General features: G+C 50.3%; 1 protein-coding gene across 10 annotated transcripts in view; it reads right to left on the bottom strand.

Moving 5' to 3' along the window:
* The window catches only part of DIS3L2 (DIS3 like 3'-5' exoribonuclease 2), a 398,793-nt gene that overhangs the window by 42,006 nt on the left and 331,347 nt on the right, over window positions 1–25,440 (bottom strand). For all 10 annotated transcript variants that reach the window (XR_008619304.1, XR_008619302.1, XR_003677896.2 and 7 more), the window contains one exon: window positions 11,610–11,689. Coding sequence is in view for 5 of the 10 variants with exons in the window: in XM_028482691.2 (XP_028338492.1) it covers window positions 11,610–11,689 (80 nt within the window). In the remaining 5 variants the exon portion in view is untranslated. The remainder of the gene's footprint in view (window positions 1–11,609; window positions 11,690–25,440) is intronic.

Raw genomic sequence — 25,440 nt, 5'->3', positions numbered from 1 at the left:
GGGTCAATAAAAATAAACTGTCTTTCCGTACATCAGCAACAAAGAGACGAGGAAATTTATAAATACCATTTTAAATAGTATGACAAATATTAAATACCTAGGAGTAAATCTAATGAGAGAGAATCAAGAAGACCACCGCATAGGCCCGCGAGCCACGGCCGCTGAGCCTGCGCGTCCGGAGCCTGTGCTCCGCAACGGGAGAGGCCACAACGGTGAGAGGCCCGCGTACCGCAAAAAAAAGAAAGACCACTGCGTAAAAATTTACAAAACGTTACTGAGAAAAATTAAAGAAGACCTAAATAAAGAGAGGGATATACCATGTTTGTGGAGTAGAAGACAATCTTAAAAGGGTTAATTTTTTCCCAACTTTGCAATCTCAGTGTAAATCCCAGCAAGCTTGTGTGCATATGTGTGGCAACTGACAATCTGATTCTAAAACGTACATGGAAATGGAAAGGGCCGAGAATAGGCTAGGTGCCCTTTATTGAGGAGGAGCAGGGTGGAAAAGTCTGGCTCTACTGAATATCAAGACATATAATAAAGGTACAATGATTAAGACAGCATGGCATTGGCACAAGAAGAGACATGCAGATCAGTGAAACAGAACAGAGCGCAGATACAGATCCGTGCGGATACAGACCCTTCCTTTTGACAAAGGTGGCCCTGTGGGGCAGCAGGAATGATGCTGGGTCGATTAGATGTCCACACGGAAGAAAATGAAACTTGCTGTACTCTATCCAAAAATCATTTCTGAGTAGATTATGGTCTAAAGTAGAAAAGGAAAAACAATAGAGCTTCTAGAAGATAACGTAGGAACATTTTGATGGCTAATTGCCCGTGTCCACTGGAAGGGCCACAGAGTGCCCAGATTAAACATGATTTCTGAGTGTGTCTGTGAGCGCTCGCGTTGGATGCAGCAGACTGCCCTCCCCAGCGCGGGGCCGGACAGAGCCAAAGGGCGCGGAGAGAGTTCTTCCCCTCACTGCCCGCCCTCGCGTCTTCTCTTCGCCTCCCCGCAGACTGGGAGTTACCATTGACTTTCCTGGTTCTCCAGCTTACCAGACAGCAGATCATGGGACTTCTCAGCCTCCATAATCACATGGGACAATCCCTCATAATAAAGCTCCTTTTATATATATACAAATGTATATATATATATATCTCCTACTGGTCCTGTTTCTTGGAGAGCTCTAATACCAAACATGTCTTCATGATGTTTATATAGTTTTCTTAAATGGGATATAAGAAGAATTAACCATTAAGCAAAAAACCGATACACTGAACCACATTGAAATGAAGAACTTCTGTTCGTTTAAACACCACCAAAGAGAGTAAAAAGGCAAGCTACTGACCTCACTCTGATCAGTTCTGCCCTTAGAATGCCAGCAGGAGCCGAGGGGCTAGCAATTTCTATCAGGGGCCGAGCAGCCTGGCCCGGCAGCATAGGAAACCTCTGATGAGACAATTCAGCTCTTTACAGCATGACTCCAGGCTCCACGCCCCCCACGCACCGCCCCCCCCCACCCCCTCAACCATTCTCCCAAGACGTAGGGAAAGGGTGCTGACTCAACACAGCTGAGTGAGAGCTTCCCTGCCCTGGCCACCCGTGGGCTGCATCACATTTGTGGGAGACTGGGTGACTGTAACCCAGTGGTAATGTAAGCCACACAGAAGGCAGTCTCGCTGACCCAGGCCTTGCTGCCCTCCCTGCCCACGACCCACAGGCAAGTTCAGCATCACTCTGTGTAGCTGTTCCAGGCCCCACCCCTGCCGTGTACCACATGGCTGAGGCAGTAACCCAGGGAGAAGCCTGCTGGCTCTACCTCTGGTTTACAGCTTGACCTGGGGCCGGGCACCACTAGGGGAACTGGCCTCCCTTTCTATAAGTGGAAGTGTTCATACTCTCCCCCTTCCCTTCCATAGGGAAAACTCAGGTCAAATGAAACGCTGCATTTTGGCACCCAGGATATCATTATTGCTGCTGCATGGAGGGAGGTGGTGGGAGGGAACAGGAGCCCCCCCCGCCCCGACCTCTCTGCATGGTGTGGAAGTGGAGAAGCACATCCCTCACTGATCACCGTCTTGATTCCAGCAGCTTAAGCAGGAGTCATGCCTGCATCACACCAAAGCCCGACACTAAAGGCTGCGGTGGAAAACAGTGAGCTCCCACCTGCGCCGCAAGCGGCCGACTCCAAGACGCCCACCGCGGCTGCCGGCTTCTCCCATGAGGTCACTTCTGGCACCTTTCTCTGGCTGAGCTGCCTCCAATTTCCCCCAAAGCCCTCCTCCTCCCCCTTGATTTCCAGCTCTCCTTTCTCCTAACCAAAGGCTTCACCAGGAACAAGGAAGGCATTCTTCATTCTAACCTGGCAGTGTCAGCGGGAGGTCTGGAGGCTCTCAGGTAACACCACTCCTTAGCCTGAGGAACTGGCATCAGGTTCAAGGTGCAGGCACAGAGTGTCATTTTCGGAGTACTGGGAACACTGGGAAGTGTTAGTGTTGGTTTGAAGTTGTCAGGGCTGCTGGGAAATATTCCATCTGCTTATTTAGGTGAAGGAAGAGGACAAGAACCAAGCAGAGGAGGGAACGAATTAAAATGCAGGGCTTTGTCCAGGAGCCCTGCTCTTTCTCCTGCCCGAGGGTGGTGGCCATGAAAAGGCGCCTCTCAGCTCTCCTGCCACAGGAGCATAAACTGCCTGGTGGCCCAGCCGCGGCCCCTGACCCACCACTGCACTGACACCAAGGCCACACTTCCCGAGGGCTGCTCCCAGCCGGTGACTAAGCGCTCAAAGGACCTGCAGGATGTGAGGTTCCTCCAGCAGGTGACTTTGGTTCCAGGACTTCCCATCAGTCTGGCTGAACCTTCTTAAAACTGGGCTGCAGCCCAAGACTCTTCCTACCCAGTCCTCCTCCTATGCCCTCCTCCACAGGGGCTGAGCTTGTGTCAAGATCTGAAGACTCTCTTCCTGACTTCTCCTCTTCTCTCCCCTTCTAATCCCGTCCTGGCACCTGCTTCTCAGCAGACCTGATGTGTTAACACAGTGGTACTGGAGTGGGTCTGAGAGAGAGAGGCAAAGAGATGGAGTCTGGGGCCTGGCTCGCTTACTACCCAGTGGGCAGAGACGACACTCTCCTGAGTCGAAAGTGGGGCATGGAGAATCCCTGGCACAAAGTAGTGGCCCAGCTGCTCAAAGACTCACCAGTGGTGACCTGGGAAAATGCCTCTGCTCGACCGTGTTGATTCAAGCATTTGAGAGCCTGGGAGGTGCAGCGTCTACCAGGACCATGAAGTGAGGCACACGGTGCCCAGCAGGGGGACGATGACAGGCTGAGGGCCCTCAACCGGCAGCTGCAGGCTAAGCCGGAGAGCCAGAGGGCCTCTTACAGAGGCAGCTTACAGAAAGGTGGCCCACACTCCCTGCGGACGGCTGGCGACATCCTGTGCTGCAAGACATGCAGGGGGCCCACCCTGCACCCCCCACCTCATTTCTGGGGCTTCAAGGCCCGTAACTAGGTTTAAATGCCAGGGAAATGGGGCTGGGGATGTGCTGGGCCTGATCAGGCAGAAAGAGATTATATACCAAGAGTGGGAAGGATGAGCTAGCAGGATTTGAGGGCCTTCGTCAAAGGGGCCAGGGAAATGAGATGAGCAAGAATTCACTGATTTGGGCGTATTTTCTTGGGATGTGGGATTCAGCACCCTTTCAAAGACCCTAGGGGACGGGGCAAACTCGCTGCTGGAGTGGTCCTTAGAGGCCTGCAGACAGTGACAGCTAAGGCTGAGCAAAGTGGAAGGGCGTGAGCTGCCCTGGCAGACAGCTGGGGAAGGAAGAAAGAGGCTGAGGGAAGGGGCCTGCTGGGTCCAGAAGACCTAGCAGAGGCCTATGGACTGTGGGAGGGCCCACAGGACACCCCCCTCACCAGGCTCATCAGAAGTGTGCTGGTGAGAAGAACACCAGCATTGCTAAGGAGACTGGTAGTGGCTCTTCTTTGCAGGTCACCAAGGACAGCAGAAGAGGCAGTCACAGAGCTGGGCTCACTAAGGCCCATGGGGGTGATGGAACCCAAGGAAGCTCAGGCCAGGTGTAACACAACAAGGGTCCCTCCGAACTACCAGTGATGCTACTGCCAGGATTCTTCGCGCTGTGTATCCAGGCGTCAGCAGATGAGAGCAGGAGTCACACCATGGTGGGGAGGGACTCTCCTGGTGCTCCCGTGCCCGACTGTGAACAGACACATGGACATATGTGTCAACACTGTCCTGAGAAGGATATGACAACCAAGGGCTCAGAACCTCCCAATGAAGCTCTGAGTCACACCACCAGCTCAGCTGCCAAGACCTGCTGAGGTGCGCTGGCTGAAGGTGAGAAGAATTCTGAATGGGCAGCCGAGGAGGGGGAGGACCAGGTGGGGCCCCAAGTGCCACTACAGTAATGGAGGTGGTAGTCTGTCCCATTAACATGTCCTTTCTAAGCTCTGCCTCAGGAACAGAGGCCCCGGGAGCCGCAGAGAAGCTGCTCCCCACACGAGCGGAGAAATGGATCTGTGCAGGGCAAGGGGTGGGCTGTGGCTGCCACCAGAAGCCCCGTCCAGGCAAACGGCCCTGGCCCTCCGGACCCCTGTGCCCAGGGGTGACTGGGCACGGCAGGGGTCCTGAGGCAGGCCCGCCCCGTGGGACCGGAGAACAGCACCGTGGGCTGACACTCTGCCTGCCCAGCCGCCTTTCCCCGTCCCTCTCCTTCACAGGGGCAGGCCAGAATGGGCTTTGGAATCTGCTAGAACTAGAGGAAAATTCAGGCTCTGCTCTTGACCATGGTGTGACCTAGGGCAGGTTAACCTCTCTGACTCTCAGCCTTGTTTTGTTTTTGTTTTATTTAATCTGTAAAACTGTGAAAATAATATAACCTCCTTGACTTTTTTTAAATCTGTGAAACTATAAAAATAAGATCTGTCTTGAATGGTTTTGAAACTAGAAATAACTTGGGTAAGACCCCAACCCAGTGCTGGTGAGCTGTGGGCATCCAGGAGGTGGTAGCTCCTATCACTATTATGCTACATGGATCAGAAACTCTACAGGTCATGAACGAAGTGTAGCCTTGCAATTATATACTCAGCTTCTGCAAGGTTGCTTGGCATATTTAATGCTCTTTATAATTATTACTATGCCCTCCTATCAGGCAAAAAATGGTAGGTAGTGATGTAAATAACTGTAATTATTACTATATTTACAGAATTAAGTCAAATGTTTGCAGTCTCTTTCTTCTACGTGCTAGTTCTTCAGAATGCATAAACCATCCAAGGAAACCGTTTCCCCTGATGTCATGCATAATTTAATGCTCATGATAATCCCACAAAAAATGAAAAGACAAAGGTTGGAAAGACAAAGGCTGGGTAGCCAGGTTCCCTCTCTAAAAGGATTCAGTTAGGTCCCCCAACCCCTGGGCTAGGCACTAGGGGTACTGAAATAAACAAAACAAGGCCTTGACCTTAAAAGGACTCAGCGTAGAGGAAGTAGGAGACAAGTAAACCAGTGCCTGAAGTGCGCTGTGCTGAGTGCTGAAGCCGAAGCGGACAGGTGTGGCAGAGGACCGCGGAGAAGGCGCTCATGCCTCAGCCTTCCGTGATGGTTGTCAGGGGTTGGAGTGGCTCCCCAGAAGAAGTAATACTTGGCTGAGAGTGGAAGGAGAAGTAGACATTACCCAGATGGGTGTGAGCGGGCGGTGGGGAAGAGTGGTGTTCTAGAGACGGGGCATGGCGTGGTCACACAGAGACCCCTTGCATGCGGCAGACTCAAGATGGTCTGGCAGGATGGAATGTGGGGTACACTGGAGCAGGTGAGTGTCTAATCACAGAGCTGTCTTCTGGTGACGGGCGCCCAGGCCCTTCCTCTAGCCTATGAGCCCCTGAGGGCCACGTGAGTGTTTATTCAGCTCTGCAGCCTCAGTGACTAGTTCTGTACTGGTACCCAGCAGAAACTCTCTGTATGCTTGCTGAATGAATGAGTAATCAGACTCACATTTTTAGCAGTTTATTTAGGGGGCTTCCCTGGTGGCGCAGCGGTTGAGAGTCCGCCTGCCGATGCAGGGGACGCGGGTTCGCGCCCCGGTCCGGGAAGATCCCACGTGCCGCGGGGCGGCCGGGCCCGTGAGCCACGGCCGCTGAGCCTGCGCGTCCGGAGCCCGTGCTCCGCAACGGGAGAGGCCACAACAGTGAGAGGCCCGCGTACCGCAAAAGAAATAAAAAAGAAAAAGAAAAAATAAAAAAAAAATGAGAAGTTTATTTAGACTTCTGGTTCTGACAAGATGGTAAACTGAACTGATGTGGACCTCTTTCCCAACACAAACACATAGAAAAGATGGATAAGATATACCAAAAGAATAATCTAAATATATGACTGAGCATTAAAGAATGAAGGGAAAATTCCCAGTTACTTGAAATGAAGAGGAAACTAAGTCAAAGCCATAATCATTACCATAGCGAAGGAGGGCTGGGAGTATGAGACCTTGATACAGTTACAGGAGGAGTTAAGGTTTTCATGCCCACAGGAGGGAGAGGACCTGGCCGGGAACTGGAACCGAGGGCCCTGCAGAAAGCCAGGATCCAGGAAGGGCTGCTGGTCTCTGAACAGGGACCAGGAAGACCTTTCTCACAGCCCAGAGGAATGCCTGCATGTGGCGCAGAGGGGAGGCGCTCCTTTGTGGGATGGGATCCCAAGCCTGTACCGCATGTGTGTGTCAAGGCTGAATGCACACTACCCGGCTTCTGGGAATCCTCAGCCAAGAGGTTAACACCAAACTGGCAGGACCTATGGAGCTCCCAGGATCCTGGCAGAATAAAGGCAAAAGCGATGAAAGAATGCATCCACAACCCGGGGCATATGGGACTCTCACGGTGAACACAATCCCTGCTTAAGACAATCTCCTGATAAAAAAGAACAAACCATGTGAAAAAATGAACCACCATAAAGGCAAGTCAGTAGAGACTACATATGGGAGAACTGGTACCCTTAGAACTAGAAAGAAGCAAACAATCAGGAAAAGGCTATAAAATAAGCATAATCAAAATAACTGGAAGAGATGAAAGGAATAGAAATCATAGTGAAAAACAAGGACAGGAAAAAAAAAATAATGGGCTGATTTTAAAAAGCTCCAAACAGAACTTCTGAAAATTAAAAATAAAAGCTAACCACCCAAATCAGGAAGGGGTATCAGAGAGCAGATTATAAACAGCTATAAGGAGACTAGCAAACCGACAGACATTTTTGAGGACGTGCCCCACAATGCAGCACTGGCAGAAAAGGAGGAGGAAAAAGAGAGGTGAAAGAATAAGATGGTAGGTTGCTAACAGGAGTTCCAAAAGAACAGATTAGGGAGAATAAAAAAGATAATAGATAATTTCAAAATGGGAAGAGCTACACTGAGTCCCAAGCTATACAGATGAACCTACTCTTAGACGTAATGTAGTAAAATGGCAGAACGTCGGAGACAAAAATAGCCTCGCAAAAGCAACCAGAATGAAAAGGCATGTAAGGCTCCCGCAGGCTGCAGAGGGGACAGGCTGGAGGTGAAAGAGCTAAAGGCAGGGAGGACACTTTGCACAGGAGCTCGGCCGTCCCGGCGGTGAGGAGGAGGACGGTGGGGTGTACTGCGGACAAAGCTGTTTGTCTGTGCAGGGTGCCACCATCCACGGAGTTGCTCCCAAGTCAGAAGCAGTCACTGGCCTCGGTACTGTTCCCACGGCTCTCAACTCTTACCGCTGAAGCGCGCCCTGGAGGGTGTTGCAGTGCCTTCTTCTACTTACACAAACTCCTTGAGGTCACAGACCAGGCCCCATTTATCTCTGTCCCCCTAGTGCCTCGCACAGTACATTGCGCGGAGTAGGGGGTTAATAAATGTTGGACTGCATTTTCATGAGTCACTTGTTCACACTCCTAGGCCTGTTCTTTGCTCTCTGAAGAGCCCTCCAAGCCCTAATTTGAAAAACACGACTTTCGATCAGTTCTGGACTCACTGGATTTAACACGCATATTAAAGGCGGGTGAAGTTTCTGCAACAGAGAAAAAGAAGGTGGTCCCCGGGTCTGCGGGTTGCACCTGGCAGCACCTGTCAGGGCGGTGGGGAGGCCGGAGCCTCACACCTCTTAGATGCAGATTTGAACAGTGTTTGGGAGGCTGGCAGGATAATTCAAGGAGAAGAGCTTTTCTAATCGAACCTGAGGCACAACAGGTGCCTCAGCTTCTTTCCCCTAATGACCTCAGAGCTTTAAGAATGCTTACCTGAGAGCTGTGCCCTCCAGAGTCTAAGTCCCACCAGAGATGGACAAGTCCCAGGGCCTGCCCTCCCCGGAGCACAGAGGCTAAGCGAGCTTCCTGATGGAGAAGAACGGGATGACACAGAGTCACGGATCGGGGCTACTAGGATACTCCAGGAAAGGAAGCTGACACGGGAGTCCAGCAAGTATAAAAGCAGAGTGCCTCTTTTCAGGACTACTCCATTTAATAGGAAAAGGCCGCTGCGGAGAACTATGCGAGAGCCACAGGACTTATTCAGAGAAACTTCCTTGCCGATGGACTGAATTCGGCAGGGATAAACACGAAAATGATTACACATTATACTGCAGAGAATACCCAGGTAAAAGCAGTAGTTTCAATAATTAAATGAACCAAACTCAGATTCAGCTAATTTCTTTTATACATAGAACCTCCTCTCTCTGCTGCCGTTGCCTTCATGTTACTTGGCTGAGACAACATGGGCCCCTTAGGGCCTGAGGTGGAAACTCCTCATTTCCTAAACGCCAACGTTGAGATTCAGGTCGTCGAGGGAACGGTCCCCAAACCCCCAAACGTACACAGAGGAACACAGGGCAGAGGCCGGGAGAGGGGAGAAAGCCACAGGCAGGCTCCTGGGGCTCTCCAGGCTTCGCTTCACAGTTCACAGCGGGGAGAGGAGGCTGCCTTTGTCAGAGCGCTCACAGCTGGGGGCTGTCAGAGGAGCGTGCACCAGCCTCTTCCCTACTCGAACCCCTGCCGGCTGCAGCCACGGTGCAGGGGTGCAGCCCTGCTGGCACTGGGAGAACAGAAGCGAAGTCAGGACCATTTTTCTGAGACGATTTTTCAGGACAGGCAATCAACGTTGACTGTGGGCATTCTGCGCGCGCTAGGCCGGCGACAATGTCTCCCCATTCAATCCCCGTGACAATGGTGCCCGAAAAGCTGTCATGAGTTCCACTGTGCTTAACAGATGAAGAAACCCGAGGCTCGGGGAGGTTAGAAAACTTGTCCACGGGTTGAGAATAAACCCCAAGACTGCCTCTAGCGAGAGAGATCGGTAGCGAGGGACCACTGAGGCATCCGATAGTCATACTTTCCGAGATCTTGGCTCCTACCCAGTTTCCTACACAAAGGCTTTCTTTTACACATCTTTGGCCCAAGGCTTATCAATACTTACAACTCCTACATTCTCTCCTACACTGCTTATTCTGACAATACGCTAGGAGTTGGGAATTAGGCCAAGAAACAGAGCTAGGCTATTTTCTCCGATCAGTTTCAAAGACAACGTAAGTTGTTGTCACCAGACCTCTGAACTGCTCAGACATGAACTTAAAGCTGGTGCCCTTCTCCCACTGAACAAAAACTCTGCCAACCCTGTTTCCAAAGAGCAGAGAGTCAGGCCAGAAATGGAGTAGGTAAACACCCCTGAGCCCGACACCACTGTGCTTCCGCGGCCACGATCTGTCGTGTGAGGGGCTGCCACCCACGGTCGTCCAGCAAGCATCAGGGAGCTCAGGGCAGCGCTGACAAGGAGGGCTTATGGCTTACAATCCTCTCACTCCCTAACAATGCTTGCCCCTGCCACCAAGGGACTCACTCACCTGTCCCCGTCAGTCCTGACCCCAGAGAAGTCTAGCCCTACTTCTCTGCCGAACTAAGCGTTATCAGAAGCTGAGACTGTATCTCTGACACCATGGCCTAGAAATCCTGTAACTGTCTTCCAGAAACAGTGCCATCCAAGAGGAGGAACGATGGTGTTAAAGGATGCTTGGTCAACCTTTTCTGAATGATTAATTTGGTGGGAATTGAGGGTACACAATAGCTGACGATAGCATCCTCCTAAAGATAAATTACAAAGAGGAATAATGCCTTGAAAGTAATCTGAATGGAAATTTGGTCACGGAGGCACACAGTAACCCATCTTCCACCCATAACAGAGCATGAGCTCTTGAGGAAGACGCGAGTTTCTCTTCTGGAAGGTAATGTATGATTCCACTGGCCTGTGCCTATTTGATCCTTCCACTGGATAAAATTAAACAGTTGGATATTCACACAATTAGTCCTTGAGTCCAGGTTGGGACTATTCTTGTCATCAATGAGGTTTCCAAAAGTAGCAACTTGGGACATCAATTGCCTTTCATCTATTTTCTTCCCCGAATTACTGTGATAATGCTGACGCTGCCTCACACAGCTGTGGCAAGTGACCTTGAACGAGTTACATACATTCCCTAGACCTCAGCTTCTGCAAGTACAACAATAATAAAAGAAAACTCTTCAGGTTGCCATGAGAATTAAGTGGGACACCAAATGTAGTGTCCCTGGACTGTGCCTAACACACACCATTCATCCCTGTCCTTGTCCTCATCAGGGCACACCCCCTTCACCTCACTCATCACCACTGTCACCGGCCCACAGACAAAACTACACAGTCAAGGAGGCAGTCTGTGATGAAGAGAAGAGGTGTATAAAACTATGCCAGGCGCCATCTTTCTAATAAGGCCACCAACTTAAACCTCTGTAAGTACCCAGAAATACCCCAACTCTAAAATTCCCAAGGTAAGGGGGTGGCGAGGGATAAATTGGGAGATTGGGATTGACATATACACACTACGATATATAAAACAGATAACTAATAAGGACCTGCTATAGCACAGGGAACTCTACTCAATACTCTGTAATGACCTATATGGGAAAAGTATCTAAAAAAGAGTGGATATATGTATATGTGTAACTGATTCACTTTGCTGTACACCTGAAACTAACACAACATTGTAAATCAACTATACTCCAATAAAAATTATTTTAAAAATTTAAAAAACTTTTTGAAAGAAAGAAAGAAAGAAGGAAGGAAGGAAAGAAAGAAAGAGAGAGAGAGAGAGAGAAAGAAAGAAAGAAAGAAAGAGAGAGAGAGAAAGAAAGAAAGAAAGAAAGATTCACAAGGTGGACATCACAGCAAACCTATAAACATAGCATAGTCAGACCGAATGACAACAAAAGCCAAAGTCACACGGTGAACCCAATTAGCAAGCACATGACTGGCGATGAAGTGGGTAGGGGAGTATCTAGAAGAGCTGGAGCCTGGAAAGGAGGGTTTGCTTTGAAATAGACTTCTAATACATTACACCTGCTCCTACACAAGTATTCCAACTCCTATATTGAAGGGCAAAAGAGCTGTTACAGGAGAAATATTTTTGCGCCAGCTTTTTTCTAGTACAGCCACAAAAAGTGTGATTCCCTTCCTGACAATCCCTTTGTCAGGGAAGCCCAGTGTAAGAAAGACTACGGGTGCTACCTCTGCAGGACATGGTGAGCTGACACTCCTTCCCACAGAGCGACTTACTTGTTGCTGTCACGGTACTCGTAGATGTGACATCCTTGAGGCAATCCTGTCTCGTGGTCCAGAGTAAAAACAAGCTTTAGCTGAATAAGGAGAGAAGAGAAAAACAAGTAAGTTTTAGGCAGCATGCTCTATTCATTCTGACAGCTGAAATGAAAAACAACAAGAACAAGACAAGCGAAATCACGCTCTCTCAAGACGATGTGTTGTGGAGAACCCGGGTCTGCCCGCTCTGGGAAGAGCCCGCACCTTACAGGGACACTGTTGTCAAGGAGGACTGTTACCAGGACTTGACTTCTTCAGTTAGCATGCAACCAATTTTTTTTTTATTAAGCACCCACTTTGTGCCAGACACTGAGCTAGCTGATGGGGAAAGAACAGTGAACAGTAAGCAGAGAGGATCTTATGGTCTAGTAGAGGAAACAGACATCAATCACATAATTATGCTGATGAATGGAAAAACTTTTTTTTTATATATATGAAACTTTGAAATAGGTTCTCTAAAGAAGGAAAAAAACCTCCCATGTTTCTGTAGAAGTAAATAAGCTGACCTAGACTGGGAAAGTGGGAAGGAGGGGTTACCTAGACTGTGGAAAGGATGGATAGGGAGAGAAGAGGGTCCTCCTCAGCAGGGAACATGTATAGAGCCCTCGGTGCAGGAGGTGCAGGAACTGAAGGATGTATACGGCGAAATGGTGGGCAGTGATGCTGGAGAGGAAGGCCAGGGTACATAGGTACACAGGACCTTCTCAGCCATGTTAGAGTTTTTGGCCTTCACCTTACGAGCAAAGGGAAGCCTCTGACACGTTTTAAGGAAGGGGTGGGCGACATGACCACAGTTAAGTTTTAGCAGGATCCCTCTGGCTACCGCGTAGAGAAAGGACTGTAGAGGAGGCAGCAGAAGCAGGAGCCCCGGGGGAGGCTGCCGAGCAGTGCAGGCGAGCAGTGACGGGGGCTGGGGCGAGAGGGCAGCTGGGCAAGATGGAGAGAAACGGACAATTCGGGATCTCAAGTAAAATTTTAGAAGTAGAATCGGCAGAATATGCTGATGGATTTGGTGTTGGGGAGTGGTGAGGACAGAAAAGAAGAAATCAAGGATGGTTCAAGTTTTTGAGTTAAACAACCGGTCAGGTGGTGGTTTCACTGCTGAGTGAGAAGACTGAATGCGGGGATGGGTAGAGAGTCCAAAGTCTGGTTTTGGACATGTTAACATTTTTTTGGCTGTGCCACGAGGCATGTGGGATCTTCCCTGACCAGGGATCGAACCCGTGCCCCCTGCAACCCTGCAATGGGAGCACACAGTCTTAATCACTGGACCGCCAGGGAAGTCCTGGACATGTTAACTTTGAGGCACTCACTAGCTTTTTCTGATTAGGGAAGATCAGGAACAAGGGATCTGGTAATAAACTCTGGATTCTGAGGGGAGTGCTCGGGTGTTGCTGGGAAGCCTGAGCTCAGTGAGTTGTGTGTGTCTTGCTAGAGCCCAGTTGGCTATGGCAGCTCTAGCATTTCCAAACGCAGGGCCATTTACTAGATTTACAAATTCACTGGGTTTAAAAATCACCAGGGAGGGAATTCCCTGGCGGTCCAGTGGTTAGGACTTGGTGCTTTCACTGTGGTGGCCCGGGTTCAATCCCTGGTTGGGGAACTACGATCCTTCAAGCTGCGCCGCGAGGCCAAACAAACGAACAAACTAATAATAAGTTAAATTAAATTAAAAAATTAAAATCACCAGGGAAGTTTTAACTAAAATTAACTGCACATTAGGAGGATACATTGTTATAACTTTTTTTTTTTTTTAACTGCAAGGCTGTTAACACAACTAATGATCTGCATCATTAGATGCTGGATGATTTTTCTCCTCCTTAGAGGGAAACGCGCTTGTAGGAATGGCCTGTCCTCTCACTGACCCAGATGAAAATACAAAAACAGAAACAAGCCCTCCTTTACCAACATGGACCCAGGAACTTCAAGTCAAAGGCATGTTTTCCCCACAGAGCACTGTTCGGATCTTCCAAGCCCTCTTTCAGTAAAACAGAAAACAATTATTTAAAAATATCTGTTAATTACAACCCTTTTTTCTTTACTTCCCTCTTTGTAGTTAAGGTAAGGCCTATAATTCATTTAGTCCATTTCAGACTGCACTGCTTAGAAATGTTCAAATCCTTCAATTCAGTGATTCAAGTTATGAATTTACGGCTTAGAAAAATTATTATAAACGTAGGAGAAAAAGTGGGGTTTTTTTTCTTTCAAAACTGTTTCCCTCAGTATTATTTATTGGAAAGACTCTAAAAAACCAACAACAGCAAAACAGTTAAATAAACCATACTGTAGTCACATGCGGAATAGCATGCAGCCATTCAACTGTTTATGAAGAATTTTTATTAACCTGGGAAAATATCTGGATTAGATGAAAAGAAGCAGGATGTGTACTCAATTATATGTAAAAAAAAACCCTACATTCAAAGAAGAACAAAGAATGCACAGAAGACTGGAAGGAACGATATCAAAATGGAAACAGTGATTGCTTTACTTTCTTTGCATTTTCCAAAGTCTTTATGAGAAGCATGATGAGATATAAGCTGCTGTCCTCAGTCATGAAGGAATTATGGGAAACTTCATTCCTGGGGGATTCTCGAGGCCAAGAAACTATATGTACACCGATTCAACAATAAGGTGAGTAAGCAGAGGTGGTGATGGGGATGGGGAGAGAGGAAATGGGGACAGAAGAGCACTCGTATTTACCGAAAGCCTGCCAAGTAAAGGCTTTCCTTTATCCTGACCACAACCATTTGGTTTTTTGTTTGTTTTATTTTGTTCTTATGTTTTTGGGTTTTCTTGGGGCCGTGCCGCACAGCTTGTGGGATCTTAGTTCCCCGGCCAGGGGTTGAACCCGGGCCCTCGGCAGTGAAAGCGCGGGGTCCTAGCTACTGGACCGCCAGAGAAGTCCCCCATGACCACAGCCATGTGAATTCGGTATTACTATTTCCTTTTCACAGGTGAGGAACTTGAGTTGGAAAAAGGTGAAGCAGTTTGTTCAAACCACAGTCAGAACTGGAATTTCAACCAGAACCTGTGTTCCTGCCACCTTACCAGAATTGGAGGACTCGGTGATGGCCTGGAGATGATAAACTCCGCAAGAGGGAGAGGAGCCAAAGACAATGTCTAAGGGTCTTTGCCTTGGAGAGCCAGGTAGATGCTTCCCGTGATAAGGAGGAATGGCAGGGTCAGGAGTGCTGATCTTAAGGTGCCCAAGAGGAATCTTAGTGGAGATGACCAGTAGGCAGCTGTATAAACAGTTCCGCATTTTTATAAGCAAGACTGTAACCTGGAGGTACAGGTTTGGGAAACTCTGGATGGGAAGTCAGATGGCAACTGAAGCCACTGGAGCGGATGAGATGGTCCTGAGAGAGTACGTTGAGTAAAAATGAGGTTTTCGATAGAACAGCTACATTTAAGAGCTGGACAACAGAGACTGAGAAGGGGTAGCCACGGTGTTCTAAGTTATGATGTTACAGGAGCCAAGGAGGGAACACGTCTTAAGGAGGGAGCACCCAGCAGCGTCAAATCCTTCTAAGAGGTCAAGTAAGAGAGCAACAAGCATCCAAACCAAGAATCCGTTGGATTTAGCAACGAGAACTCCCAGGAGAGTGGTGGAAGCAGAGATCAGGGTGCGATGGGCTGAAAAACGAGCAGAACGTGAGGAAACGGGGATCACGAGTGTTAACTCGTTCAGCAAATGAGAGAGTGCCAGGGAAGAGCCAGGATGAATGGAATGGGGCGGGGCTGGATAACAGGATGTGGGACTGAAGGAGAGTGGACCGTAAGAGGACCGAGACTTGTTTAAATGCTGATAGGAGGAACTATAGAGGGAGGGGTTGAAGCCACAGGAGAGAGATGTCTGAGATGACAGGAGGGGTTGCAATCCAACATGCAAGCGAAGACCCTTTCTCGCTGCAGCGCAGGGCAGGCGGGGTGGGGCTGAAGATCTGTCTGTGGATTTGGGGGTGGGTATGCGGGCATGGTGGTGGTTTGGAATGTTCCAGCCTGATTATTGTTCTTTTCTAAGAATTAGCAGGCCACATTATCTGCAAGGAATGGAAGGTTTGGTGAGGGAAGGAACGGAAGTTGGAGGAATATGATGAAAGTTTGAAATTGCTTCTCTGAAGAACAGGAAAAACAGCCGAGCAGAGAAGAGCATAAGGACTGCCAGGGAGCATTAAGGGTGGAGCTGAGGCCACCGCAGCAACCATCTGTCCAGATGATTCTTTTTCTAGCAACCTAGACGCTGGCAGGAAGAAAGTTAGGCGGGTGCAGAGCTGAGCATTTGCCAGAAAGGTCTGAGGGAAGAAGAGGTTTGAGGGATCGGGGGGTAGAGGCATAACACTGGCAACAGGTGGGTCAGGGACTCTGTGGGGAGACAGGCAGGAGACACAAATGCAAGGGACTGCCTGGAAGAAGACAGAAGCGTCTGGGTGAAAGACGTCTGGATGGAGCTAATATTTTTGAGCGCGTCCTCTGTCCCAGGCACCTTTCACGTGTGACTTTATTTAACCCTCCCAGCAACCCTGCGAGGTTGGCTCCTGTCCTTACGCTGCGGAGTAGTTTAAGTAAATTAGCAAGGAAGCGGCAGAACTGAAGCGTGGTCCAGGTTGCTAACCGCTGGCCTATACTGGCCTCCGAGGTGTCCGTGAGGTCAAGGAGACAGTTTGTGGGAGTCACTGGGTGAGGAAGTGGGGGGCACCGGAGGCTGTGGTCAGAGAGTAGGCCATGTCTGATCTTGGAGATGGAACAGTCCATCACAAGATCCAAGGAGAAGTCGAGAAACGGAGAGTCAGAGGTTGGGGTGGGGCGTGGGGTCCTCCATGAGGGGTCTGATATTCATTCAGGAGGATGAGATGCTGTGGCCCAGATAAAGCAGTCCACAAAGCGTGTCCCTGCAGCTGTGCAGGTAGGTGTGGGTGTGGGAGTAGGCGCCTACTACGTGCACGGTTCAATACGTGAATGAATCGGTCCAGCTGGTCCCCACAGCAGACGTAAGCGCGTGTCGAGCCGTCGTTTCCTCCTTCCTAATGGTATTCTAGTTTCATTCAGCTATACGCCCTCCCACCCCAGGCCAGGGGATTCAAGGGGAAGCAGATCCAGTCGCCGGGGCTGGGGCTGGGCCTGGCCGTTCTAAGGTAACCTCAGACACCTTTCGGCAACTGATCGGGAACCCAAGCCAGCCAGTACCCGGCATTTCCTGGCCCTAGGCACTGGTTCAGGAATGGTCATGTGATCCAGCGGAGGCCAGTGTTTGCTGGGTGCTCCCGGGCACGAGGGCCAGAACTGCTGCAACTTGCTTGCTAGCAGCCTGAGAATGAAGCCAACTCACAAAGGAAGCAGACTCAAAAAGACCCAGAGAAAAGCAGAGTCAGGGCCTCGATGGAGCTGTGCCCGGCCTCTGCCAGCCTTCCGGGCCTCGGCCGCTCTTTGTAATTGCTCATTATTTCTCTCGAGGACACCGACACACTCCACTCCCCTGGCTCTGCTCTCTCTAATCCACTCTCCACAACACAGCTGAGCCATCCTTCTAAACACAAGCCTGATGACACGTCCATCTGTAAGGACCTTGATGGCTTCCTGCTGTCTGTATGTCGGAAATATATTCACGAATTAAACACGGTCCAGGCCCTCTGGGGGTTGGCTGCCCACGTGAACAAATATGGACTGTGACCAAGGGACTGGTGGGGTGGCAAGTGCCGAGGAGGGTATGCCAGCCCGGGAGGGCCCCAGGGCAGAGGACGGGCGTCTTGAAGGAGAAACACGAGTCTGCCAGACAGGGAAAGAGCGCCCCGGCGTCGTCCTGCTGCAGAGCTCCGTGCGTTCCTCCTCCAACTGCACGGCTCACTGCATGAGGCTGGACCAAGCCGTGCACTCTCCTACCTCTGGGCCCCTCCTTGTGCCACGACTGCTTCCAGGGGAGCCCTTCCTGTCTGTCCCAGCAAGATCCCACACATCCTTTGAGATCCTCTCCGTAAAAGTGGACCTTCTATTATTCCCTCCTCTGGTAACTGGAGGCAGGGCCGCTCTCCCCAGTGAGTCCAAGGGTTCGGGATGGGTAGCTTCACCAGGTACCCTGGGCACTCAGTGCCCTTATCTCTGTCCACAGCAGGTGCCCAAAGCACGTCGCTGGGCTGAATTGCAGGGCAGAGATTTGGAGCACCTCGCTTACCCGTCAGCGACTAACCGCTCCAGTCATTTAATTTACAGACACAGGGACGTCCCCGGTGGCACAGTGGTCAACAATCGCCTGCCAAAGCAGGGGACACGGATTCGAGCCCTGGTTGGGGAAGATCCCGCATGCCACGGAGCAACTGAGCCCGTGCGCCACAACCACTGAGCCCGCGCTCTAGAGCCCGCGAGCCACGACTACTGAGCCCGCCTGCCACAACTACTGAAGCCCGCACGCCTAGAGCCCGTGCTCCGCAACAAGAGAAGCCACCGCGACGAGAAGCCCGCGCACCGCGACGAAGAGGAGCCCCCGCTCGCCGCAACTAGAGAAAGCAGCGCACGGCCACGAAGACGCAACGTGGCCAGAAATAAATAATTAAAAAAAAAATTTTACAGACACAGAATCGTGTTCCCCTGCAAGCTCCTAAAGTCACCCAATTTCATCCGAGTTTGTAATCACTCTCGCTTCTGTAGAGAGGTTCTGCCGCACGAGCGCCACCCCTCAGTCACCGCGCCGCCAGACCGCACGCAGTGGCTCAACTCCTCTCGGTGCCCAGAGGCTCCCATCTTGCCAGCGCCTATGAAGAGGCACTCGGTCCTTCACCCCACAGTACCTACTGAATACACCCCATGAGCCAAGCGTGGCAGAGAAGCCACCGCGACGAGAAGCCCGCGCACCGCGACGAAGAGGAGCCCCCGCTCGCCGCAACTAGAGAAAGCAGCGCACGGCCACGAAGACGCAACGTGGCCAGAAATAAATAATTAAAAAAAAAATTTTACAGACACAGAATCGTGTTCCCCTGCAAGCTCCTAAAGTCACCCAATTTCATCCGAGTTTGTAATCACTCTCGCTTCTGTAGAGAGGTTCTGCCGCACGAGCGCCACCCCTCAGTCACCGCGCCTCCAGACCGCACGCAGTGGCTCAACTCCTCTCGGTGCCCAGAGGCTCCCATCTTGCCAGCGCCTATGAAGAGGCACTCGGTCCTTCACCCCACAGTACCTACTGAATACACCCCATGAGCCAAGCGTGGCAAGGAGACAGGCAGGCCCACAGGCTGCCACCTGTGCCAGTGCTGGCTCTGATCAAGGCCTACAGGGGTCCATCCACAGAGCGGCTCAGCTTGGAACGTTGGCCTGCAAGGATGACAGCTACTCCGAGACTTCACGAGGTCCGGCTTTCCCGTTCCCGAGGCAGCTGCCGTGTCAAGCAGAAGAGCCCGCTATGAGTCAACCTCTTCCCTGGGAGGACAGTTTCCAACTGCACAACATTCCTGGTACTGGTTAAGGAGGGAGGGCAGCAAAGGGCCCACGAGGCAGTAACAAGGCTGCTCTGTCAGCCTCCCGCAGCAGAGGAAGGAGGCCTTTAAATGGGTCTAGTTAGAGACAAGCCTTTCCTCTGGACAAAGGACAAGCCGATATCTCTCAAGCAGGAAAGAGAAGAGCCTTCTGCTTGCAGGGGCTCAGGCCAGACCACAGAGGAGAGTAGGCCCTGGGCAGCTAGAGTGTGAGACTCCTGCTGCGAGCCCTTCTGACCTGGCCCTCCTGCCTCAGGGAGACCGGCACCGTGGGTGAGCTGACGGAGCCTGGGTGAGTGGAAGGGGCCGCAGTCCTTCCCCACGGCCCTACGGGGGTTGGTAGGTCTGCGAAAGGTCCTCCTGCAGCCCCTCCGGGTCTAGGGTGGGAGAGGGAGGCAAGGGAGGCCACAGGGCCATCCTCCCAGCTGGTGACAACAGGTGAGCGGTAAGCACGACCGATTCAGGACTAAGGAAGGCTTCCTCAGGGTTCTCAGACATTGCTTGAGGAAGAGCCTTTCGGTGAACCTAAGGGGAAGAATGAACGTCCCAGGCTAAGCAGCAGAGGGGTCCATGGAGTCATGTAATGTAACCATTAAAGGAAGCACGACCTTACTCTGTACACCAGCCCAGTGAAGCCAGTGGGCCAGATTACATTCATAAGAATAACTGAAAAAGAGTAATGGGACGGGACAGGAAAGGTGGCTGAGGGGTGGCTTGCTAGATGTTCCCCTGGGCTAATGAGCAAATTGGTCTTTAATCTGCTCAGGTGCACAGCTGGCTTTCCCAAACAGCCACATTCCTGGAGAACATACACACGGGCCACTTGCTACTAAACCCCATCAGCTAAGTAACACCAGCTCAGAGCCTTTGGTGCTCTTGCAAACGCTGGCCTGACTTTGGTAGGGTAAGAGATGTGTTAAGAAGTTTCGCAATTGCCCGCCTCGTCCACAACAGCTCCCAGATGACCTCTGGCAGGCAACCGGCTCTCTTTCTGGCCATGGCCTGGACGGCACTTGCAGGCCGGTCACAAGAGAGTGGTTCCCCTCTCTGCAGGCTGCTCCGTGGCCGAACAGGGGCGACCTCCGCGACCCGCCTCCGAGTTCCTCTCACAGGGGAGTAATGAGGGAGGTAGCTGGTGAGAGCAGAGTGCTGGTTCTGTGGCCAGCACTGCTCTGGCTCAAACCAACGTGGGTCCTCCGGGAGGCCAGCGAGCTTGCTTCAATCTGCTATAGCTATTAGGACCGCGGTTCAAATGCAGGTCAAGGGCCAGGCTGGGAAGCCTCCAGCCCCTCCACGGCTGACTCTTCCCCTCACAGTCCACTGGTCTTGCAGGGCGTCCAACTCTTCCTTAAGCTGCAAGTGGCAAATCCCATCACAGTTCAAACATCTGAGGTATGCCATTTATGGCATACTTAAAAAGAAGAGAAAAGTTACTTCTACCTGAGCCTTGGTTTTGCAATTGAAAAATCTTATTAGAAGGAAATCTTCACATTCTCTGAGGTGATCTTTAGTTTCTCTTCTTTAGTTTTCGTTGTTTGGTTTGGATTTCCTAAGCATTATTTCTTTTTTTCCATCTCCTCTCTGCTTTCTTTTATAAGACAAAGATGCTGGGGACTTGGCTTTCGCTTGGTTCACAGTGATTCTATGGCAATGTATTAAGTTTCTTTCTGCTAAGTCCACTGAAGTCTTTTTGGACTTGGAGAAAGCTTTTTAAGAAAGAACTTGCTCATTCAGCAGGATTTTCCTCCCCACCCCAAGCTCTGGTTCTGACCTGGAAAAAATAAGAGTGAGAAAGAACAAGAGAATCCTGCAGTCCTGACGCTCAACTGCACAAACCACAAAAAAGAGCCTTGCTCCAGTAACGTAATCGTGGAGATTTCTGGCACCTTGGTCTTTCAAGAAAAATACATCCATCTGCTGGCACAGGGACCCATCAAACTAAATCCTGTTCAGCACGGAGTTCCCGATTCATTAGTGTTGGAAAGTCTATAGCGAGGCTGGCCGCTCCCACTGGATGACGCCTCCCTGCGGCGCCGTCTGTAAACCCCACAGCTGTGTTTTCACTTAAAGCCACTTCTCCTGACTCCATTGCACCTTGTTCCAGAGGCTCGTTCTATCCTCATTAAGGTTAAAAATGACAGGTCAAGGATTCTTCAATGCTGAAGTTTTTACTTGCTCAGAAGAAAAGCCGCCTGTCTCCAGAGCTATGGTCGATCCACAGGGAAGGCTGCTCTTTAGCCAGGAGTCACAGAGGCCAACCTGGTTGGTTCATCCTGGGTTCGCCTCAGTCAGCAAGCCAGTCCCGGGAGAGAGGAGCCCTGACTCCCCCTGCCCGCCTGTCTGAGGGTTACTTCACGGCTCACCAGCAAGGCCGGGGCAGTAGAGCTCTGCGCGCCATGACTCCGCAGCACCCCTGCCTTTATCGCTGGGTGAGACCAGCACGGAAGAGCTCATTCCCCTTCCCAGCACCCGTGTTAGCAGAACAGGCGTTCCCTTGCCCCAGCTTTCCTGATCAGGTCCTCCCTGGTCACTGGGCCACGTTTTTACCCCTCAGATTCCTGAGGAATCTGGCAACGGGGAATACAAAGCATGGTGAGCAAGTCTGCACATGTCGTATGCGGGGGGACGGTGCCACCGGTGTGCTCGACCCACTCAGGGCAGCAGCATTTTTGAGGATTTTCACAGCCAGAGGGGGTGACTTGTGTCGGGACGTTAGCAGACCAGAGCCATCTCTGCTCAGAGCTCTACGGCTCAGGCCAACCACTCTTCAGGGACTGGAATTGCCCAAAGCTGCTTCCACAGGGAAGCGCCCATGTTGACTGTGGGAACTGCATATGGGCATATGGCCCCTCCACATGCGTGGAGGTGGCTGTGCATCTCCCAGAGAGATTGTCTGGGTCTCCTGGCATTTAGAATGTATCAGTTTTGCAGCCTAGCCACCTACTTTCTAAAGCTTGCCGTCCTGCCCCAGACAGTGGAGAATGTCCACCTGCCAGAGCCTCCCACTTCGGCGCCTCTGCTACATAGTTTCCGTCTCACACACACAGTGGACACAAGGGAAATGTGTCAGGAGCAGCCTAAGTGACAGGCTATCTGCTCACTCAGGGAGGTGGTCTAAGCTTTGTCCTTGAGTCACGTTAGGCTACAGGGAAGTGACACCTGTCGATGACACGAGCTTGTTCACCAGCTTACTTGCCTTCCTCAAGCTGTGTTTTATCCTTCAACTTTCACACGAGTTTATTTTAAGAAATAGCCTTATAACACCTCCTTCTTCATTGGCCACAAACGTAAAAATCTGTCCACTATAACACTTAATGCCCCCGATATCAAGCCTCATGTGAGAAACTGCTTTTAGTGCTAGGAAAAGTATCCCTTGACTTTCAGTGAGATTTGTTGTAAGAAATAACCTTATGAAATCTGTCTCTTCCCCACAAAGCAGGACGCTATTTCTGCATCTCTGATACTGAAGTCAGATAATATGACGCCCAGTCACAGGAATCATGCTCTCACGCTTATAGATGTGTCCCATTACTTCTGCCTCTTTTCCTTGGCTCTGATTTTCTGTCTTTCTTTCTACTGTATTCATTTTACTGTTTATTTCCTTTGTTGCAGTCTTCTCAAATCCTTCTTGGAAACAGATGAGCGTATACATAAATAAAATAAGGTTCTTCAAAATATAAGCCAAACGAACATAAAAATATGAGATCCAGGCAAGTTCAAATACAACTTGATTAAACAATGATCATGACGGTAGGCATTAGGTTCATGGAAGAAAGAAAACGGGTCATTCTCATACATGCCTCAGAGCCAGTGATCAAGCTGGCTCTATTCTTGAAAAAACAGGAGAGAACAGAATGATCTTCCAGGGAATTGGCCTCAGTTTCCAGGGACTTGAGGAGTTGAAGGAGTTATGTAACCCCAAGCTGGGAGCCAGCAGCTCTGGCCTTGTCTCTGTTCTTCCCCAGACTCCGGGATGGTGTGCGGTTCTGATGGCCTTAGCCTTCCCACCTGTAAAATGGAGCTGAGTTCCTCCATGGTCATCCTTGTGGTTTATTTTACGGATGAATGTGAGATACTTTCTAGGTTTACTGGAAGAAAGCATCCACAATAAGTCCCGGCTCTATCTGTCAGAAGAAAAGCTCTGAAGATTTTAGGAGGACCAGCGCTCACCTCTTTTAACGAGAAAGAGGTGGCAGTGAAGAATTCCCCTGCATAATGCTGTGTTACGTAGCCAAGAGCAACTGTCAAAGTTCATGACTTGATTCCATGCCCACTGTGCTTCCTTCCTCCCAGATGAGGCCAAATGTCTGGACAACATATTCCAGGACAACATTCTAAGGTGACAACATTCTAAGGTCCCTTCTGGTCCTGGGGCAGCCCATCTGCCCTACTGTCCTCCTCCTGCAACCAGCCTTCAAGCTGCAGCAGTGGGCTTAGCAGCACCTCCTGGCAAAAGATCACTGGCCACGGCCATCCGGTCACAAAATGCCTGTTGACCTGCCAACGCTTCCTGGATTGCTCAGAACAATCTGGAAGGGACACCTAGGAGGCCCATACCTGGGGTTACCGGAGGTTCCTACTCTCATCCAAAATAATTACCAGTGTCTTAAAGAGCCTTTTTCTTTTTGAACTATATCAGTCTAATAGGTACCATTCTAACTATGGTAAAGACCAAAGAACATATGGGTATTGTGAACTTTAAAGAAAATACAGAAAGAAGCTTACAGCTAAGATGAAATGCAAAGATCAAAAAAATTAAAGAGGTTAGTAGAGGATATTAGAAAGGGCTGGGATCCTGCAAGAAGGAAAATGAACAGACTTCCTATGCCTTGCTAACTGAAACATCAGCTTTGGTAACAGAGACTCCTTGGATAATCTCACATAGTTGAAAATCATTTAAGAAACTAGACACAATGTTAAACGTTAAAAAAATAAGTTTCACAATAATCTTAGGGGAACATTTTCACTAAGCAGAAATCTGTTTTCTCTCCAACCTTTGTATAATCTTTCTAGGGGCTCTGGGCTGGAATTCAGGGGACAGTCAGAGGCTCTCACAGGGACCTTGGGGATCCTCCAGAATAACTGCCCACAGCACTGGACAAGTTTTCTTTCCAGCACTCTAAAGAGTTCAAGCTTTTGCTGCGACCCTCCTGCCTGGGACATAGGTCTTACTATACCAGAAATGAGCTCATTTCGCTTTCGAGTGGGTGTACCTATAAACAACAAGCAACACTGTAGAGAAGTAAAGGGTGTAGACACTTCCGGCTGGTTCTGAAACCTGGCTTTACTTCCTATGAGTTACACGACCCCTGGCAAGTTACCTTACCTATTTGTAGCTCAGTTTCCTCCTCTGTAAAATGGGGACAATAATGGTACCTGCTTCATATGGTTATGAAAATTAAATGAGGGGAAAGAAAACACATTATAACGGTACCTGACGATGGCAAACACTTGACGAACGTTCCTGATGTCATAAAGCTTAGGGTTATTTCTTATAATGAGTTGAGATCAAATTTAAAAGAGGACGCACTGGAGCGAGCTGACTGGGTGGGACTCAACTGTCCCAGATGCGATCACGCTAAAACCCAAGGAATTTCCACATTAATAGGGTTCAACTTCTTAACTGGAGCGATATTCGGGAAGCCACTTCGCTCTGTGAAGGACACACAGCAGGAGGGCACTCCGCAGGAGGACACATGCTTCAAAGTGTCCCGTCTTCTTGAGCAGCCCTGCCGGCACTTGCCGGCTCGGTGGCCGGGCGGCCCTACTGTATTCCCAGGTGACCAGCTCTCCTGGGCTGCTTCCCACTGAAGCAGCAGGCAGGGGGGCCGTGGTGCCCCTACGTGAGGCTCACTCCTCAACAGAAAAGCCTCCAAGGCCCTGCCAGGTTGGCAGATGTACCTCAACATGGAGGCTGCCCAGCGCCTCTGCACTGGCAACAACTTGTCTGTTAATCTCCGCCTGGGAAAGAAAGAGGTCGCAGCGACCTGCTAGAGCATGGCAGAGGGCTGGCTTCTGACAGTCCAGATGTGGGAAAATTGCTTCTATTGTGGTCTGATTCTTCTCATTTATTCTCAAGTTGAAACAAGTCTCCAGCTGTATATTTGTTTAACTTATCATACCGTCCAACGAGATTGTAAGCTCCAATAGAGAAATCCCAATCGATTACCGTTTCTGAGCCCCACAAACCTTTATTAAAAAAGAACTTCTAGGGCTTCCCTGGTGGCGCGGTGGTTGCGAGACCGCCTGCCGATGCGGGGGACGCGGGTTCGTGCCCCGGTGCGGGAGGATCCCACGTGCCGCGGAGCGGCTGGGCCCGTGAGCCA

This window comes from Physeter macrocephalus, chromosome 2, assembly GCF_002837175.3.
Source record: "Physeter macrocephalus isolate SW-GA chromosome 2, ASM283717v5, whole genome shotgun sequence".
NCBI lineage: Eukaryota > Metazoa > Chordata > Mammalia > Artiodactyla > Physeteridae > Physeter > Physeter macrocephalus.
Note: the sequence above shows the minus strand (reverse complement) of the source record. Positions and strands in the feature narration are given on the sequence as shown.